Consider the following 20,019-nt stretch of genomic DNA (forward strand, 5'->3'; position numbering starts at 1 on the left):
GAATCTGATTAGTCCCATACTGCTCTTCACATGTTTATAATGAAAAGAACTCAGCCATCAAAGCTTTTGTACTGCTACAGGTAAGCCAATATTAGCTTATTACTCACTGTACCATGCCATGCAAGATGTCTGTTTCTAGTATCAGGTGTGATGCAAGTGGTTTAATACTGCAGTGTTGTTTTTTTACAGTTAATCTAAGGCAAGAACTCTACTAATAATGTTTTTACCAAAAATATACATGAAAATTTATTTGTATCACATGTATATTGTTTTCTAGGAAGAATTCTTGAGTAATTCTTATTGTGGACACTCGTTCTGTGCTTTCTGATGAGTTTACAGTCTCTGCTTCCCCAGCATAAGAATCATAAACATTGCTTTTACTCTTCAGACCCCAAAGGATTTTGTGCTTAAAGCTATATTTTATAGCTGTACTGCTGGTTCTCTGTGGGTACTTGTGTAGAACAGAACTTCCAGATTGGCTTCTAATAATTAAATATTAAAAAAAAAACCAAACAAAAACCCCAAACAAACAAAACCCAAAATCCCAACTCCAAACCACATGTAACAGAATGAAAAGCTTTCCCCTTCCATTTACAGCTCATAACCCCAGAATTTAACCCATTCTAAATCAACCCCTAGTTTACTGCCCAATTAGCAATTTTTGAAGCAAACAGCACCTACCTTCTTTGTCAGTTACTGACCAGGAATATTTCTGAAAGGACTTATTTGATGGGAGGGGGTCCATTTCCAAGACCTTATAGATCTGACCAAAGGCTGATAATCTGAGGGCATGCTATAAGGTGACAGTAGAAACATAAGTTACTTTACAGCACTACTTTACCTTGGTTGTTTCAAGCTTCTAAGTAAGTTTGTATACACAAAACCACTTCTGCTATGGGAAGAGAGTTTCTCCACCTATCTTCTGTGATAGCTATAGAAAATACTAATGTCTGAGTGCTTAAAACTCATTAATTTCTGCATTAGAAAGTGCAGGGCACATGGACAAGGAGCCTACGCAAGGGCTCTGTGCCATAAGCACTTGAGGTGGGACGGAAGCAGGACAAAGACACTAGACTGCGCTTTGTAAGGATTAGATTTCACACACATTTAACTCTTGCACTCATGAACTATCATGTGATCGTTCCCAGGTAGTGCACTGGAAGTACTGTCAGGACTGCCAGTAAAATCAGGTGTCCTGGCAGGGAATAAATTGTCTTAATGAAGTGAAATCCTCCCTGTTATCATACCCAGCTCCTCAGATGTACGAGGTTTCTACCTGGGCACTGTGCGTAATGGCTTCTTTTTGCTGAACTGTCATATACGACAGAGCATCTGTTGGCTCCCGTTCACAGGGGTCATGCAGACCAGGGCCTCCTAGGAGGGAGAGAGGCAAAGCAGATTACTGAGAGTAAATGAGAAGCAATATGAAAATGGGGACTGAGGGATATTGCAACAGCCTTTGTCGGTCTTCAGCAGAGTGGGAAGCAAAGGATCTCTCATCCTACAAGGCAAGCTAGCCCCGGGAGTTTACTCCATTGCAGCAATGGCCACAGAACTTATCAGGGTTATATGAACATGTGTAATAGCATGAATTTAAAAACACATGAATATTTTTGATAGGTATGTATATTTCAATGCATCTATAGGAAACAGATGGTCTTTAAGTCTATTTATTTGTTTGTAACCTTTTAGTGAGGGGTCAATTTAGAAACAAACCTAACATTCCCCATTAACTTCTATTGCATGGAAGTACTCATTCAAACAGTTACAACCAGGCAAGTTCCTTTTTTTTTTTCCCCTTTTCCTTTCAGTTCTAAACCAGACACTGTTCCTTTAGTCCCACTGCAGGTAAGGAGTCCAGGGCAGGCATTTTTCACCAATGTACAGCAACACCAGATGTTAAGGCTGACTGGTCAACCTTTTGTGTTCTTGAAGTTCTTTTAGCCCCTTACCAGGAAGCAGAATTCCAGATGCCAAGCACTCCATCACTCGTCGCAATGCTTCCCCAGCGCCCAGAGGTCTATTACAAGTACCTATAGATTTTTCACATATAAGCTCGAGTGGCTAGAAAACATTAAATTACGATTAGTATGGACACAAGGGTAACTGTCACTGCAGTTAAATATGATGGGGCAGAGGGGAAGGACATTCTCATCAGGTTACTTAATTTGTAATCCACTACAGGTCTAATGGACAGAGCCATCCCCAGAGCGCAGCTCATGGCACATCTGTTTGTTCCCTGCTCTGAGTCACCTTTTGCGGAAACCAACTGCCCTCCATTGAGTGCCCAGGAAGTATAAAAGGAGAAGCCTTTAAAGCCAAATCAGCTGAACGCTCTCACAGGGTCATCAGTACTACTACCTCCAGGACCTGCCAACTGCTCCTCTCCAGGTATGCAGGGCACTCAGCCCTCCCCAGACACCGTAAGGTGGAGTAGTAATCTCCAGGAGGAGCAGCCCTGTCACAGTTGGAGGGTATTTTAAAAAGCTAAACTTGGGAGGCAGCAAGTGCGATTCTGCCGCAAATCCTTGAGGATGCACAAGGCCCACAACATTACATCTCTCTCCAGACTGAACACATATGTTCTTTCAGCGTGCAAGCACTTTTCTACATAGGTAACGGTTAGTGGGGAACAAACGGAATGGGGGTTAAGGAGGAGTTCCATACAATGCACTGTTTTCTCTAGTCCAGACACTGCTACAGATCTCAGGAGATCTGACACCTGATCTCAAGGCCTTCAATTCTTTCTGTACTTACCCATCCTTTCAGTGGTGCCCATGTGGGGACTCTGTTGCACAAATCCCGCAGAATACGAAGGACAATTACACATGATTTTAGTCCATTTGCCCTGGCCTAAAACAAACAAAATGATTCCAATACACCTGCAAAAACCTGGCCTTCAATTTTGCTTTTCTTTTTAAATGCACAGAGTCCTTGGATAGATTCTTTAATTATTATAACTTAATATTTAATCAGCTTCATGCAAAATGAAAAGTTATATAAAATACTTCAATTTAGAGAGACATAAAAAAGGAAGCAAAACGTCAAGATTGCTTTTGTAGCCTCATGACACCTCTCGACCAGGTGGCTGTCTACCTGTCACCTTTGCCCTTTCACAGTACAGCACTGAATTCCAAATTCTAGACCTTTCCTCTATGAGGGACTAGTGAGAAGTTAAAGAGGCATTCAAATTAAAACTGTCTCAAATTAAACCTCGTAAGGCTACAATAACAACAAGGTAAGAACAAATAGCCAACCTGAAACCATTTGGCGTGCCGCAGAGACGCCAAGGCCTCCAGGCATTTCTGCCTGTCCAATAAGTCCGGAGGATCTTTCATCGCAACATTGTCTACTGGTAAAAATGGGATAAAAAGAGACAGATACAATTTGACCAAGGGGTTTCTGTCACAATACAAAAAGAGCGGCAGCATCTCAATGAGATAATAAGACTCCCAGAATTTAAGTGCACTGTGTTATTTAATTTAAACAAGCCATTAAAGGTAGTAAATGTGCACGTGTGCAACAGAAGCAAAGGCATTCACTCCATGTAAAATAATAGTAATAATAAAGATGGCCACTGCTACAGACAATCTGGGATCTTATTAAAAATGTAGAACACATTTCAGGGCAGAAAATAGCTATATAGCACTTTTCTTTCTTTGTTGTGTGTGTGTTGGGTTGTACTGGGCATTTTTTTCCTCTTCTTTCCCTTGTGACTTTTATTCCACAAAGGTGGCACAGAATTTCAAAGAGATGAACTTCTTTTGACAAGAGGGAGATATTCTTGGGGGGGTATTAAAAAAATTGTAATAGGGAGAAAGTGAAGTTATGTCCATGCAGTCATTGAGAATTCCAAAGAAAAACATAGACTATATTTGAAATAATATTGCATGAACATTACCAGCCAGCACAATTCAGTGAAAGAAGTACACAAGAAATGCTGGTAAGATATTTTACAGTTTGATCAGTCTTTCATATAATCAGAACATATGAAAGAAGTGAGTTTGGTAACTCCCAGATTCTTCATGTGTTAGAGAGGAGGTCACCTCATGTAAAAACCTTCCCTTCCCAACAGCAACTGAAATCAATGACGAAATGCAAAGGAGGGTCTGAGAGACAAGACACCCGAATCTTCTGTGCAGGTTTACACTGGTTTCTTCTTTTTGTTTCTTTTTTTTTCTTCCCCTCCATTGTTTTATCCAGCATCCAACAAGCTGCTTTTAGCAGTCACGTCCTATTCTGTAACAAGGGACACTATGCAGCAGACCTTTCTTCCCTAATTTCTTCTCCATCCTAAGGAGTTACTAGCATCCAGATTCTCTGGAAACTCTGTACAAGTGACAGATTTTGCCTATCTGTGAAATCAGATTTAAAAGATTTTAGTTTTTAGCTGACATGAGAACATACTGGAAGAACTAAACGAAACCATGCCTCAACTAAAACCGTCAGTGTTATTTTCCTATGAATACAGAATTAGTCTTTATTTCAAAATAAACAATTTTGAAAAATAGTGTTTTCATTATTCTTAATGGGCAGTTCTCCAGGTCCTGAGACACTTACACAGGTCTGAAAGAAATACAACACCCATTCCAAACTGAAGGCCATGCTAGATCAGCAAAATCCAGTAAGACACTTAAAATTATGAGGACATATTAGGAGAAACTGACAGTTTGTACAATTTATTAATAGCATCCCAAAGTACATTTTGTAGGTTACTTTGGACAGATTTGGTTGCATGTGCAATTGCATCTTTAATGTTGGAAGTTGCTTCCACCTCTTGTGCTGCTCAGTGGGCAGGTTACTCTGGTAAAAGCATATTCTGTTATGATGGATAAAAGAGCCCAAAGACAAAAAAAGAAAAGAACCAGTGTAAAGCTGAACAGAACCAGGTCTCTTGTCAGACAGTTCATGGTTGCAGGAGACTCAAGTGCTATAAGCTTATTTTCTAACCCCAGTGAACTTCGCAGCAGATATTTGCATTGTTTCCTGTTGCCCTCATCAACCATGTTACAATACAGGGATTAATCACTCCTCTTGCTGTTTTGCAAACAAAAGCTGCAAAGTCCCAAAGCACTGGATTTCTATGAGCACAAAAGGTCACTTTGGAACACAAGGTTTGCTTCTAAATTTCCTTTACAGTTCCGTCATTTTCAGGAGCAATGGTTTGTGGCACACAATTACTGAATGTATGTCTGAGTAGTTCTGTAAGAAAACTTTATGGTGGACAATATAAACATCTGCTTAAAGCTCATGTATTGTATAAAACAAGTATTGTCAATGAATGATCAGAATCTTATTTTAAAACGTTAGAAGTGGCAAAGGTGACTGATTGCAAAATCATCCATTTTTTGCAATGAACTGGATCTTTAACTGCCCAAGGAGTTTTACTTGTACTACAAGGCTTTGCCAAAGTGTGTTGCAGCCATTGACACATTACTTTTTCCTTTAAACTACAAAACATAAACGGAGTATTTGCCATTTGCCATTCCAGTGAATGAAAAAACTCGTAAGATTTAACTTGTTTCAACAAGTTGGGATCATACTCTCTCCTACAGGATTAAGGTTATTTCCAAAGGTCTAAATTACAAATCCCTTGGAGAACTTTGCCAATTGCTGATCCAGTGCTGATGTTCTGAGCACCTGGCACAGATATTGCAGTCAGCCAACTTTGGGGTGCAAGATTCCATTAAACAGAAAGATGAGGAGGACAGGCAGTGGAGAGGGTGAGCAGCTTGCAGCAGGCTCCCTTTGACCCCCTCAGGAGAATGGCATGTTTCTTCATGCTCTGCCAGTCAGGAAAGTGAGACCCAATCAAACTTCTCAAATGTGATTGCAAAGCTTTTCTTTTTCCCTTGTGGTATTAACAGGGGCAACAATACAGGGAGTTTAATAAACAGTTAATAACAAAGCTCTGACATTAGCTTGCACTGTGCAACACAGAACCAGTGGTTCTCTCCCCACTCGCTGTACGTGTTCTCTTCACATAGCAGCTGCCACCTTCATTCATTCACTGCTGGCCACACGAGGAGTGTTGTCTTCTCTGTGGGGGCAAGGTAACTCCAGGGCTTGTTGCCCCTTCAAAGGCAGTGGGCACCTTGGGAGTGTCACTGGCCACATCTGCCCAGCAAAGGCCACAGCAGAGGCTGGTTGGTGGCTGTTAGTTGATTTCTGCCCCACTTTGGTAAATGAACTTGTTTATTGTTACATGAGCTTGTTGCTGTACGCTCGGTAACAACAACCGATTTTGCAAGCTACAAGGTTCTGGTCTGGAAAACCCAGTTTGTATTTGATGCTATGACTAAAATTCAGTTTCTTAAGAAGTTTAGAATTTAAACTGATGCAAAATGCAGGAATTTTAGGTGCTTGACTTCTTAAGTTGACATGAGAAAGCAGAGCTTTATGGGTAGCCATTTGTGAGAACACAGAGATGCACACACACACTGGTCCACTATTTATTTTTGCTAACAAGCAGCAAAAACAAATAGGACAAACACCACATCTTAAACATGAACACTCTTCCAAAGAGGTGGGGACTGAAGAGAAATCCAGGAATGTTTTTCAATACATTCTGACATCAGGGCATGAAGGCACACACAGCATTCCTACAGAACACATGGGAGCACCGGTACCGCGGTCCGTTGCACCTAACCTTGCCGCGCTGGTTAGAGGACAGATTAGTGCTGGGCACACCGAACCCGAAACCTTGGTCAGTTTCCCATGGCAGATGAAAGGCAACTGGCAACTGTTTTGAGCTCCTCCAGTCAGAAGAATGTATGGAGTACACTCAAAAACCACATGGAAAGTGTAGTTACGTTCGGTTGGCATTAGTCAGGGACAGGACAATTTTGGAGAGCTGGGTATTTTCACCAGACAACTTCTCTGAGTGTTTTCTCTTGATATTTGATATCAAACTTTTGTGGTTTCAATCTAAGTGAAAGTGACCTACATATGGTTGGAAATACTATGAAAAAGGTATCCCCCTCCTTTCAGTTTAGTGACATCTACATCACATTGCACGTACCTCAGAAAGGGAACACGAGAAATATTTCTCTTCATTTGTGATGAATCAATGTCAATGAACCTGGGCTTTAAAACCAGATCCATTAGCTGTCCTCAGGAGCTATGCAGAACAGCAGTGACACTGCTCAGAGGATGGAGCAACTATTTTAAGGTTTCAAAAAATTAGTACAGAATTTTGAAAAATATTTTAAGATTTTGAAAACAAAACACCTACATTTTAGACATCAGGAAGCATAAAAATCCCATTCAGGAGGCCCTACAGTTACTGCCACAGTAGCACCACTCTTTGCAAGAAGATTCTTGGACGGAAGCCTTTGTGCTTCCTCTTGGGAGACAATTACAAAGCCTTTGCCATTAAAGTATGTTCTGCACTTTGTGCTCTTTCCCAGTAACATGGATCAGCTGCAACTATTGCAGGGCTGAGCTCAGCATCTTATGGGAAGCTGAAGAACAACTCAAGTGATGTGCAGTTTATTTTTACTGGTCTCGCCAAAGAGCACGGTTACTAATTTGAGAGTGAGCAGACACTGCAGTTAGGGAATCGTTGCCATTCATCTGTTTTGTAAGGTTTTCCTGCATCCAGCTGAGTGTTTGTTTCAACTGAGGAGGATCCCTCCTGCCATCGCCTCCAACAGAATCCAGGAGAAACTGACCAATGTTCCTCACTGTGCCGGTATTTCAGTGGGAGAAGGAGGAAGCAAAGGACTTGTGGCAAGTCTAGAAATGGGAGAGGAGCGACAGGGAGTTCCCTCGCCCAGGCGGGCCCAGCTGCCTCAGTTGTCATGACAGAGAGTGGCCAGTTGGTCAAAGGTCTGACATCATCCAGTGGCAAAGTTTCTAGGGATAGGTTTGGGAAGCGGAAGCAGAAATTACTGACAAGGTTTTAAAATACATCAAAATCTGGCTATGTTTGCTCTCCTCTCTTTCTCTTGGTTGGTTCCAACCTCATCGGTACTACCAATCAGCATTCCTTTAACAAGGGGCATGGAACTACAGTGGAAAGGTCGGGAGAAGGAACAGAAAGAAACTACAATACAGTTTTCTATTTCTATTTTGCTCTAAGGACATGAGGTACAACATTCAACGCACTATAACTTCAATTGTATCCCAGTGAGGAAATTCTTAAAGCTCGAAACACACACATTGTATCATCAACTAATAAAAATTGAGGGCCAGGATGACACACTAGTGAGCTTTGCAGGAGAGGAGATTTTACATAAAAAGAGAAACATTTTTATGAGTTTTTCAAGGTACTATGAACCAATCCCACTTGACTGACTTCAATCTGAAAACAAGACTGTGCAGTGCTGGGTGCTCAAGAATCAACAAGGCTGAACAAAAGAACTCGGATCTAATTGCATGTCCAAGTTAACACAGCAATATTGCTTGCAAATGAAAACTGTGCATGTTTACATGAAAATTAAGTGACTGTGGCTTTTGAAGGCACAAATAGCATAACTTGTGGTGGCAGTAGCCAATCCAGTTAGCAAATGATGCACAAGTAAAAAGCTGCTTCCCAATTCACCCTGTGCTGCACAGTCAGGGCATTTAGATAGAACAGTCTTAAAACCAAGTGAAAATGCTCTCTGTACCTCCTTCCTTCTTCTCTGCTTCATCTCGAATGAGAGGGGATGTAAGTATCACCTTCAAAGTTAGCTTGGGCTCCTTTGTGTTACGAATAACAATAGCTGCCTCATTTACATGCTCCTCCACGAGATACTTCTCTTCTGTAAGTTTCTGAAAGTCACCAAGAAAGATTTCAGGAGTCTCCTAATCAACTGAAAAACTGCAGAAGCTCTGTACATTCATTTACTCTTAACTAATGAGACACCTACAAGGCATTGCAGTAACAAGGCAGGCCTTGCCTCCCTCATTAAAAACAAACAGGAAATCCCCAGTAACATGCTTAAGAAAAAAAGGTCTGCAGCAAGTTTAATGAGAATAGAGCAGTTCCACTTTTTAAATTTTATTTCCTAGCATGCAAAATACCACCAGCAACTTTGTTCTTAGTAAGAACACACTTCAGTAAGTGCTCACTTCTCTAGTACTGCTCCTCTAAAGGTGTAAATTCTCACAGGCAGCATGACCCATGAAACCTTAACTGTCAGTGCAAACGGATGAGGGATTCCAGTGCAGGAGCTGCACCAGCCCACCTAGTCCATGTACCTGCCATTGAACTGGACCAAATAGACCTTGGCCAGCTCTTACAAACCCCAAGACATTCTTCAGATGCCCAAGCAATGGAGGTTTCACCACCTCTCAAAATGGTCTATTCTGGTTCTCAGCCACACATCTAATGTAGATGACCTGTTTAGCAGCAGAAATGCCCCTTGCTACAGTTCTGATTATTTCTCATCCTCCCTTTGGTAGTTCTGTGAGATACTGAATCATTGTCTCTTCATAAACAAACATTAATGTCTTTAAAAAAAAAAGTTACACCTGCATTTGATCTAGACTTTTTCAAAACCAGATAATTTTAATTACATGGTTTTCTGGGTCTCATTCTCACTCCTCTGATCTTCTCCAATTTGTCTGCTCGTCTATGTCAGCACATGAAACTGGATCCAGGACAACACTGGCACCCACTTCATTCATTAATACCTGCCCCAGGAGATCCTTGACAATGCCTGGAAAATATGACCTTCCTCTCCCCAGCACACCAATAAATCGAGTGCTTTTAAAATAGTTTTCAATAAGCTTTTTATTTCTTACTTAGATTTCTTTTGCAGATAATAGTACAACTGCCTAATAATTCATGCCGTTAACTTGCATTGTACCAGTGTTATCTCAAGTGATCTGTATCTGCAGGTCTTTCATTAGTCGTTTGGGACTGACCTCAGTCTCCAAAAGAGCAAAGAAGCCGCAGATGGGTCAGAGTCCTGTCACTGTTCCTTCTGCCTGTGACAGAGCTTGGTTCAACAAGACCATATGGTTAGAACATATCTGACATGTATTCTAACTTCTTCCCTTCTTGCAGTCTGCACTCCTCCAGCTCTTCTGTTGTTCCTACCTCCTCACTCCTAACCTTCAGAGAAACAGAGTAGAAGCTGTTAACAGCTCTGCACCTCATGGGCCTGGACCTTCATCCTCCTGCCAGTACCTGCTGCTTCTGCAGAACCCTCCCTGTCTCTTATGCCCATGATGGTTGAAGCTTGATTCATGAGTCAAATTCCTCTTACGTCATCTTTTCTGTAATCCCTTCCCTCGCAATACTTCTCCCCACAGGATCTTACCTACTTGTCCCTTGAATTTATTGCAGTCTTCACATCTTTTAATTATGTCTCTTCTGCCATTCTCACTTTTTTTGAAGCATATGCTAACTTTTCTTATCACTTTCAACCCTTCTCATCTCACACCTCACTACAAACAGAAAACTTACTCTTTACTACTTGATACATCCCCATCATTTTCTAACAAAATTACTCTTTACTGCTTAAAAGATTCACAACATTTTTAGCTGTGGATAAGGCCACATCTGCAGGCACAACATTATCTCATTAAAACAAGCCCTTTACATGAACAAATGAATAGTGAGAAGGGAATGGTAAAACATATACTGTCTACGTGGAAATAAACACAAGGCATAGAAGCAGATCAGGGAGAAGCAGATAAGTTTGAACATGGTTTGCAGAGGCACTTGCAGTGGAATACTCCAGGGCACAGTTTCTTGGCAACAGTGTGTGCCAGTCTGGAAGCTGGAGTGATTATTCAGACTCAGCACTGTCAAATAGGTATTATCCCCAGCTGCTTTAAAGAGACTGGTGTTAGCTGCAAGTGCTCTTACTGGATGCCAACATCAGATTTAAATAGCCATAAATAAAAAGAACGATGAGCTTGTGATTAACATGAGCTAAAATGAGAGACCACCTCAAGTGACTTGCTCTCACTTCAGAAGTACAGAGGCGTTGATATGGGAACAGCCCAAGCGAAGCAGAGCAGCTGCAGTGTAGAACCTCAGCTTCAGGCAGGGGACAGGGACAATACAGACCAATCCACATGCTTGAAGATTTCTGGGACTGCAATTTAGCGGTTGACCAAAGAGCAAGCATCAGCTGGGTTAGTTCCCAAAGACAAAGGTTAGCTGCCACCACAGGAAAACTGGCATCACAAACAGGGAGTAGGCAACAACAGGAGTAAGATGTTAAATTCTGTCCATAACTACTTCATGTGACCACATACACACCCTAGATGTCATCCTAGATTCAAAGTGTATTTTAAGCTCTATCACTTGTCTTTTTTCTTGGCACAAATTCCAGCCTTTACCCAAATACACCTTGAAGTGCTCTCAGCCGCTCTGAAAGAACTACCCTGAATCAACTCACCTGAATTTGAGCTGGGAGATTGTCTTTAACTATACATAACAAGGTCTTTGTGGGTTTTTCTTTGCACATGAGAACCAGCTCCAGATCCATATCATCTTTTATCAGCAAGCCCTTTGCAACCAAGCCAATTCTCATAACACCACACAACGTCCGACCACCTTGATCCCTGGAAATGAAACAATTTGGAGTAAGTAAAACGGTATTTCCACACATTCAAAATAATTCTATTATCCTATCACAGTGAGGAGAGAGAGATGGGGCTGATGACTGTGCTAAAGTGGCATATCACTGGTTAGAAAATTCAAAGCACCGACTCCTTTTATGCAGCTAGTTCCTATGAAGATTTACGGAGGCCTAGCTCAAGTCACAGAAAGCCCAAATTCACTATCTGCAGATCGACCAAGTGAGTACAGTAATTAATCTAGAGGAGCCCTCTGACAGAAATCCTGCTTTCCGAAGTGACCTCACTTGTCTTTTAGTGACACTCCAACTTTACACATGGCCACGCACCTTTTCAATGTTTCTTTTTGTTGATCCACACATTCAAACCTGTGTATTTAAAATTATTCAACTGACTTCTGAAGTTGTAGCCCATACCACAAACTGACATTTGAGGAAAGCTTCTCATCTCCAAAAGCCTTCCAAGCACAGTTCCTTCAACAAATCTTACAACTGAAACCTGCAGGAATAGAGGTCTGACTACTAGTTTTTACTCTCCAGCTACAGTTTAGGGGAACATTTAAGAGCTACAGAAAACAGCTTTCAAAGCAACGTAAGAACACCTTAGTTTTGAGTACTGAAAGACTGCAACAAACAGTTTAGTAAGGCTAAGATTGCTTACAAACATAAGAAAAATGCAAGAAATGCATCTTGAACAGTTCAACACTGGCTACTGCCACATGATGCATGTCACACCTGTGGCACATTGCCACTATAAACCCCACAGAAAGCACAGAATCAGGAGAGGTGGTAAACCACCTCAGCAAGGCAGCATCCCAGTTCCCATTGTTCTTACCATCCCTCTGGATGGACCAACACCCTAACCAGTTGCACTGTGATGGAGGGCTGTCACACAGATCCTAAGCTTCACTCAGAAGTATCTTGTAAAGTGATTGGTAAAATAATTTGTTCTGAAGAAATGCATAAATAGACATTTATATATAGTCTACATGTATAATACACTGTTGTTCAAGAACTGTACTCTAAATTTATAAGAGCACAAGCATGGAACCCTGTGCACACACAGGTGCAAAAGCAATGCTGTCCAACTGTCACAAAAGCATTTCTGCAGGCTTGGATTTAAAAATACACATTATTTTGTTAAAGAATCCATTCTATGCCATTCTGTACCCACATCAGAAGACATCTAAAGATGTCACCAGTAACACCCGGAAGTCACCACAAAGCACGGAGCACACTGTGTATCAAGAGAGACGGTGCTTCAGCAGAACACTGAGCCTAAACACCTGCCTTGAGAAGATGACAGAACTTAATTGTCCTTCCTTGGAGAAGCAGCCTATCAACCCACTACAATTATCCTCTGGTGCCAATACAATCTCGCTGTCTTAAACTAATTAATACGTTAATTTATGTAAAAATATTCATAATTTGAAGTGGTTTGCTGTTTCTATTTGAATGCATTTCACACCAGAAAAAAAAGTGATATATCACAGCTTGGTCTTACACAGAAAAAGCCAGTGATCAGGCTTGTGTCTGTTAAATATTCATTAGGGAGCACAGAAAGCCACAGGCATCAAAACGAGGGACCATTTGTGTATTTACTTTTCCAAGGCTATCATACAATGGTCTTCACACTGCTGAACATGTCCTATGTAGATCAGTGTATTCTGTAGGTGGTGCTGCATTTAAACTTCATGCAGAGCAAGCAGTTTCTTTCCATAGCTCCCAAGCCCACAACCTCATCCTAGATATGATTAAAGACAAGATTAAATGTTAAGAAAGAAACCTGTGGAAAAACACTACTAATAAGTGAGGAATGTTCAGTAGAATCCACCACTGTGTTAGGAAAACAGATGAAGCTGTGAATGCTTTCTGCAACACAGGTTTCCTTGGCTAATACAGAACATCACTTGTTCCTAAACTGAAAGTACATCCAGACAGTGAGGTACAGCAGGGCTTCATACCTTATTTCTTGAACAGTACCCTAAACATTAAAAAAGACTTGGAAATAACTAAGAACCACATTGTACCATCCCAAAATGTAGACAACTGCACATTCGTATTATATAGCAGCACACCAAAAATTAGAAAAATCCTCACAACCTTTCACTGCCATAAAATGTGTCAGAAAACAGAACAAATATATATGAAAAATTACACTTTGGCATTTTAAATCAGAACTTACTGGGCAAAGCCCATGTAGCAGCAGACTTTCTTAATATTCCATGCATCAAAGGAAACTGATAGAGCCCACTGACTATACCTCTAGTGCAGGTTATGCTATACATGGAACCCCAGTAAGTCCCAGGCAGCTCAGTGGAGAAGTACTGTACTAGGGGAAGAGGAGAGAACTGGAAGGCAGTTTTTTGAGTCCTGACAAAGTGGCTGTTGGTGTCCTGGTGCTTTGCTTCCTAATCCGTAACCTGGACAGATAACTTCCCTGAGCTGGAGAGCACATGAAGCAGATTATGCAGAAAGAACTGAAGAGCCAGAAGTGCCCAACTTCAGAAGTTTTACACAAATAAACATTAAAAAGAGCCAGTTGTTCCTGCTTCTTCCCCTACTCCTGGAGTTATGCTGTAACAAAACTTGGCATCACGTCAGGGAGTAGACGGGGACACAAAGACGTTTCACTCAGTTGGTAACTACATAATTGCACTGGATTTGGCTGGGACAGTTACATTTCCTCACAGCAACATGTATGGGGCAATAGTTTGGCTTTGTACTGAACGCAGCTGATAACCCATGGATGTTTTGGGAACTGCTGAGCAGTACGTACACAGCCTCCAAGCCTTTTCTGCTTCTCAAGCCATCGCGCCAGCAAGCAGGCTGGGGGTGCAGAAGGAGTTGGGAAGGTACGCAGACCCCAACTGACCCAAGGGATATTCCATATCACAGGACATCATGCTCAATGTTTAAAGCTAGGAGAAAAAGAAGGAAGGTGGGACATTCAGAGTGATGGTGTTTATGTTCCCAACTAACTGTTACATGTGATGGAGCCCTGCTGTCCTGGAGATGGCTGAACATCTGCCTGACCATGGGAAGTGAAGAATTCCTTATTTTGCTTTGCTTGCATATGCAACATTTGCTTTCCCTATTCAATTTCTTTATCTCAGTGAACAAGTTTTCCAGCTTTTTCCCTTCCAATTCTTGCCCCCATTCCACCAAAGGGAAGGAGCGAGTGGCCATGTGGTGCTGAGCTGCCTACTGGGGTTAAACCATGACAAAAATGGAAGGTAATGGATCCTTAGAAAAGTTAGTTTGCTGAATAAATAGTAGTTTATAAGAATCTTTTTTGTGTATTAAACTGAAAGAGCCCCTAAGGTACATGGCTGTGGATTTGCATTGGTGTTCCAGGGACATATATTTGCTTACAATTGCAGAAAGGTTTGTCTGCTAAATGCAAGTTCACAACATCACAGTAAAATAAACAATGAAATAGAGAGCAACTGCTGCCCACATTGGGCTTATTACTATCCCTGCACTCACCCTACGTGCTTCCATCTCAAAAATATATCCACTTCCTTCTATGAACATTCATATGCAACAGAATCAAGTAACACTGTGACTCTTATTTAGAAGGAAAGGAACCCATTCAGAGCAGCACAGTAACACATTATGAGGCTCAACTCACTCACTTGGCATTGCTTTCTCCAGCTTCCTCCTTTGCTTCCATATCACCCTCACATTTTGTAGACTTGTTCTTTTCATCCATCCAGTCAGAGACATGTTTAAGGGCACATTCTACTGTTGATACCATGTTCTGGACAGCTTCAAGTTCCTCTGGAGATGGATAAATGGTTGAATGTTTCACCATTACATGGCGGTCATCATTAGCAAAAGATCGGATAGATCTCTGTTATGAAGTGGGAAACAGGGGGGGGAAAAGAACAAAGTTATTGGATTATCAATAGAAGGACATTGCCTGAATGGGAATCCTCCCTGTCAGATGTAGGACTGTGTTTTATGAGGACCATTGCTTCTAATCATGCAGGAATAATTTCTTATGTTTATTTAAATACATTTTAAAAAGGAAAGCAGGTGAACATCAGTGCAAAGATGAGCGCTAAGCTGGTAAAACATCTAAGACCTTGGGTGGGTTGTACAGCACCTCATACTGGATGCCTAAATTCAGCTCTTCCAGAATCCTTTTATTGGCTATGAAGAGGAATAGGCACATGAGGAGCACAGCTCATGTTTATGTCTACCAGGCACATCTGGAGCAGAGTTTATGTTAGGATGAGATAAATTTTATGTTAGAGGGACATTTCCTCACCCGCCCACATGTGACTACACAAGTGTAAACCACGGTACAAAGTGGTACAAGTGTAAACCATGGTACCACGTTAGCTGCTACAGACATCTGAAAATTAAGCAACCTGAATTTCATCTTTTGTTTGGTACCTCCATCGTAAGTGGAAGTTGTGACACTGTGTGTGCCAGTCACAGGTCAGGAAGAGGGAAAACTTAGGTGCGGGACTAGACAGAACTCTGTACCCCCACATAACATCTAACAAAATAGGGTCAAGATCTGTAGAATGCATTACTGTTTGCAATGGCTAGAAATGGGATTTCTGCTGCTTGTCCTCTCATGACTCCCCCCAGTCCTTTTCTCATTTTCACTGTTTTTCTCACTTCTCCCTGCCCAGCTTCTCTTTGAGAAGAGGGCATGGTCTGGCTGGTTAATTAAAGAGTACAGAAGCAGGGGACAAAACCCCCAAATTTCATTCCCATTTTCATTAAGTGTCTCTGACTTCCCACATCCTTTGACTAGCTTCTTTATTTAGATTAAGCTTGCAAAGTTAGTGAGAAATCACTTAGGTCCTGATCCTGCCTGAAGGTCCAGCATCTCATGGAGAAACAAGCTGTGAGCTACAGTACTGTAAGAAAGAGCATTCCCTACCCTGGAATCCTTGCAGGAATTAAGATGTTCCTGAATTTCAGCAATCTTTGTCGGCTTGTGTCAACCTTCAGCAGCTGCACAGCTCAGAGCAAAGAGAAAAGCCACGTTCCTTATCCCAAAAGGTAACTTATTTCAAGGTAGGGAAATTCAGGAACTCAGACTTTAGGTAAATGCTGACTGGGTTAAGCATCATGTGGAAAGGGCAGACAGGGAGAACATGGACAAGATTCCCATTTTGTAAAAGGCATTGATACTCCCCAAATACAACTTTGCATATTCTGGAAGTGCTGAGTGCAGCCACCTCTCCCCTGTTTATGCCAGAGACAATGGCAGCACGCCTTAGAACAGGGTAATGAAATAGCCATTCCCTTATGGCTTTGCTACTGCTGCAGATGAAGCCATAGGCAATACATATTGCTGAGAGAGGCTTGGCAAACTGCACAGGGATTTACAGAGGTATGAATGAAGATGAGGATAGAGAGAAGATGGTAATAAAAGACTGAAATAATTTCTTACAAAAAAAATTAATCAAAATAATAGGAAGAGATGAAGGTGTCAATTAAAAGGGTCTGCAGTGAAACTTGGAGGAGTCCTGAGCGATAACGTAGAGGAAGGTAAACCTAAGTGGTTGGTTAGCTTGCGCTGGGGGGCTTATGGTTTGCTACATACTATCTAGATGAGGCTTTTTTTGATCTAAACAGTGACCCAGATCAGCTGTGATCACAGCACAGACCTCTGGCAAGAGCAGCTCTAACTCTTGTTCTTTATAGACACACAAACCACTGCTGAAAGCTTCCCAGAAGCTGAAATAATGAACCAAAAACCTTTCTTCCTCCTACACATTAAATACCTCGATCAGGTTTCATTTTCACCTGTGCTTTATGGGTTTGTAACAGTATGCACTCTTAACAACAAAAAGAGCCTTTCAAGGATGTCAAAGGCCTCTGGGTTGAATCCTTGTTAAAGAACTGGTCAGGATTTCCTGGCTTATTGCATTCACTGGGTCCCTTCCATTGAAGGGCAGCGTGACGTCAGTCCCTAACTTCTGTGCTCCTACCCAGATGGACAATTTGGGTAGTAAAACTCATCAGTTGGGGTCTGGTTTTATCCCCAGAACTTTCATAGTTTGGAAAATACTTCCAGGAGGTCCCTCTTGTGGCTTATCTGCAAGATGGATACAGAAATAAGCTGCAGTTCAGCAGTGAAAACTGACAAGCTGGATTCATTAACTTACCCCCACAATCTCTTATCTCATGAAATACCAATCAGGAAAAACAGTAAAACAGGAACAAATTAGTAACTCCTATATTAGAAGTCATTTGTTTCCTTTTCTAATAAAGAGGGACTGAAAAGATCAATTCTTCATTACAATTTAGGCCAAATATAATAGCAGAAATGGGACACTATTTGAAATACAATATATTGACAACCCTGCTTTGATAAGTGTTCTTCCACCCTTTGTGCTTGTAACAGGTAGAAGTCTTCTTAGATAAGCACAGCCTATCAGCAGTCATCAGCTACACAAATGTTAGAGAGTTGCATTTATTCTCATTTCCATTCTCTCAGTAATAATGGTAGAGGACTTAAAAATACATAAATATGCTTAAACTGCTCTCCACAGGTATTTTTCAGGAACTGGGTGGGTTTATTGCCTTCATGTGAACACATCTTCAGAGTCTTACCATCATACTTCATACTCGCACAGCTTTATGAAGTCAACATCTCAGGCATTCCCAATGTGCAACCAATAAGGAATGACTCTTCACTTAAACAATATACACCAAGTGTATTTTAACTGCACACATTTCACCTACACTATTAACAAAGTGTGCATAGAAGCACATTCAGTCACACAAATCTGAGTAATCAACACTTGCTTTTGTGAGGAAGAGGTGGAAGGGGAATATCGGGATTTGGTTATGAATCTGCAAGTTCAAGGTCACTCATGCTGTTCACTGCAGCTTGCTAATGCCAGTTTTATTAGAAAACCTTATGAGCATCCCCCTTCGTTTGTATTTAATAATTCATGTAATGCAGGCTCACAAGACAACTCTCTGGTTTTAAGAGGCGGACAGTGTATCCAACCTCATTTGCTTTGCTCAAAGCATGCACTACCACCCCTAGTTTAGTGCAAGGTCAGAAAATCCCCTTACTCTGGTTTCATCATGCCTCGTGCAAGACTGTCAGCAGAGAATATTCTTAATGCAACCCTGTGAAAGATGACAGATACCTACCATGGTTTGTTAGTGTTTCAGCTCTTTCTCCCTCCCTTTCTCCTTTTCCCTCCTCCTTGGTGTCTTGGCTAAGCACTGTTTTGCCTGACAGAACCTCTTCATAAGCCTCTCAGTCCCTTGACAGCTCAAGAGTTCATACAGCCAAGATGCTCTGGGAGTCACTTTCTGCAATTCACCTGCAAAAAGAGAGAAACAACTTGAAACCAGAAGAAATGGCATGTTAATTCCAGTAAGTGTGCCTTGCAGCACTTGGAGTCAAACGCTGATTAAAGCGAGCAGCTTCAAGATGGGGAGGCAGCCACTGATCCATTTATTCCTGAACAAGCAGATGTCACTGTGGAAAGCAACTTTTTGTGATGTGCCCACACGTATGTAACGGCTTTCCCATGCCAGTTAGAGCTTATCTCAGTGTGGTTTGTCAGCCACCTGGCAATCCAAGCTTCTGATATGAAGAAGACAGGAAATCCAACATCTCAAATACGCTCCATGTGAAACCAGCTCAAGAAGTCTCTATTTTTATGTCGTATGCAAACACACTGTATTTCACTATCTAAAAGAAATTATCTGTTGAAGTCTCCAGTGCAGCCCTTGATCTTGAATGTGTCAGAGGCTGATATTAGAAAATACTAAGACCAGGTGGCAGTAGCTGTAAGTGATTATTTAGAGACATAAGCGCATTATAACAAACTGAAGACATGACTTGTGAGAATGCTCAGCTGAAATCATCCACACCGCCTTTCCTGCCCTTGCACTGCTTTTCACAGCACACAGGAGCAGCCTTCTTGTACTAAACTAGGAAACAAACACCAGCACTGGCAGCATAAGGAACTGCAAATAAATGCTCTGTAAGACAAGAGAAGAGCAGAATAACAGCAGGTAATGTGACAGAGAGGAAAGCATAAGCTCATTGCATAGCAAGACAATCTAGTCCTTGCAGAAAATTCCTGTTTTCTTTTCACTGCACATATTGTTGCATCAGCTTTTCAGCAACGTTCTGAAGCAATTGGAAAGCCAGTCAGTAGACTTCTGCAGACTGACACACACACTCAAATGTTTTCCTTTTCTCCTGTATGTCGATCCTCCTTCTCTAGCAATATGTTGCTTATTGTCTGTCAGAGAATCCTGACATTGTTAGAGATTAAAAGCATGTTTGGTAACAGCAGAGGGACAGGCAAGCTGACTTGAAAGCTGAGTAGATGCTTAAACCTCAGGGGTGTGACAGGGAATAATTAAAACGTTGCATCCCATAGAGATTTGAACATGCCAAGGGAAAGGGAACAACAAATCCTGCTTCACTATTTTCCTAGTTAAGAAATGAAGTGGGTTTACAAGACCAAGAGCTTTGGCAGCAAGTGCCTAA

At 41.5% G+C, this 20,019-nt stretch overlaps 1 protein-coding gene across 2 annotated transcripts in view; it reads right to left on the reverse strand.

Annotated features, from left to right (window-relative positions):
* Window positions 1-18,836, reverse strand: part of STRBP (spermatid perinuclear RNA binding protein) — a 29,232-nt gene extending 10,396 nt beyond the window's left edge. The window contains exons 1-9 of one of the 2 annotated variants that reach the window (XM_010020594.1): window positions 18,660-18,836; window positions 15,161-15,378; window positions 11,343-11,508; window positions 8,613-8,757; window positions 3,258-3,352; window positions 2,758-2,853; window positions 1,953-2,064; window positions 1,277-1,374; window positions 682-793 (exon numbers count right to left, since the gene is read on the reverse strand). In XM_010020594.1, the coding sequence (XP_010018896.1) occupies window positions 682-793; window positions 1,277-1,374; window positions 1,953-2,064; window positions 2,758-2,853; window positions 3,258-3,352; window positions 8,613-8,757; window positions 11,343-11,508; window positions 15,161-15,378; window positions 18,660-18,662 (1,045 nt within the window). In that variant the 5' untranslated portion in view covers window positions 18,663-18,836. The remainder of the gene's footprint in view (window positions 1-681; window positions 794-1,276; window positions 1,375-1,952; window positions 2,065-2,757; window positions 2,854-3,257; window positions 3,353-8,612; window positions 8,758-11,342; window positions 11,509-15,160; window positions 15,379-18,659) is intronic. The other variant, XM_010020595.1, reaches the window with a different exon arrangement.
* Window positions 18,837-20,019: the final 1,183 nt, after the last annotated feature.

Source organism: Nestor notabilis, unplaced genomic scaffold, assembly GCF_000696875.1.
Source record: "Nestor notabilis isolate BGI_N333 unplaced genomic scaffold, ASM69687v1 scaffold21688, whole genome shotgun sequence".
Lineage (NCBI taxonomy): Eukaryota > Metazoa > Chordata > Aves > Psittaciformes > Psittacidae > Nestor > Nestor notabilis.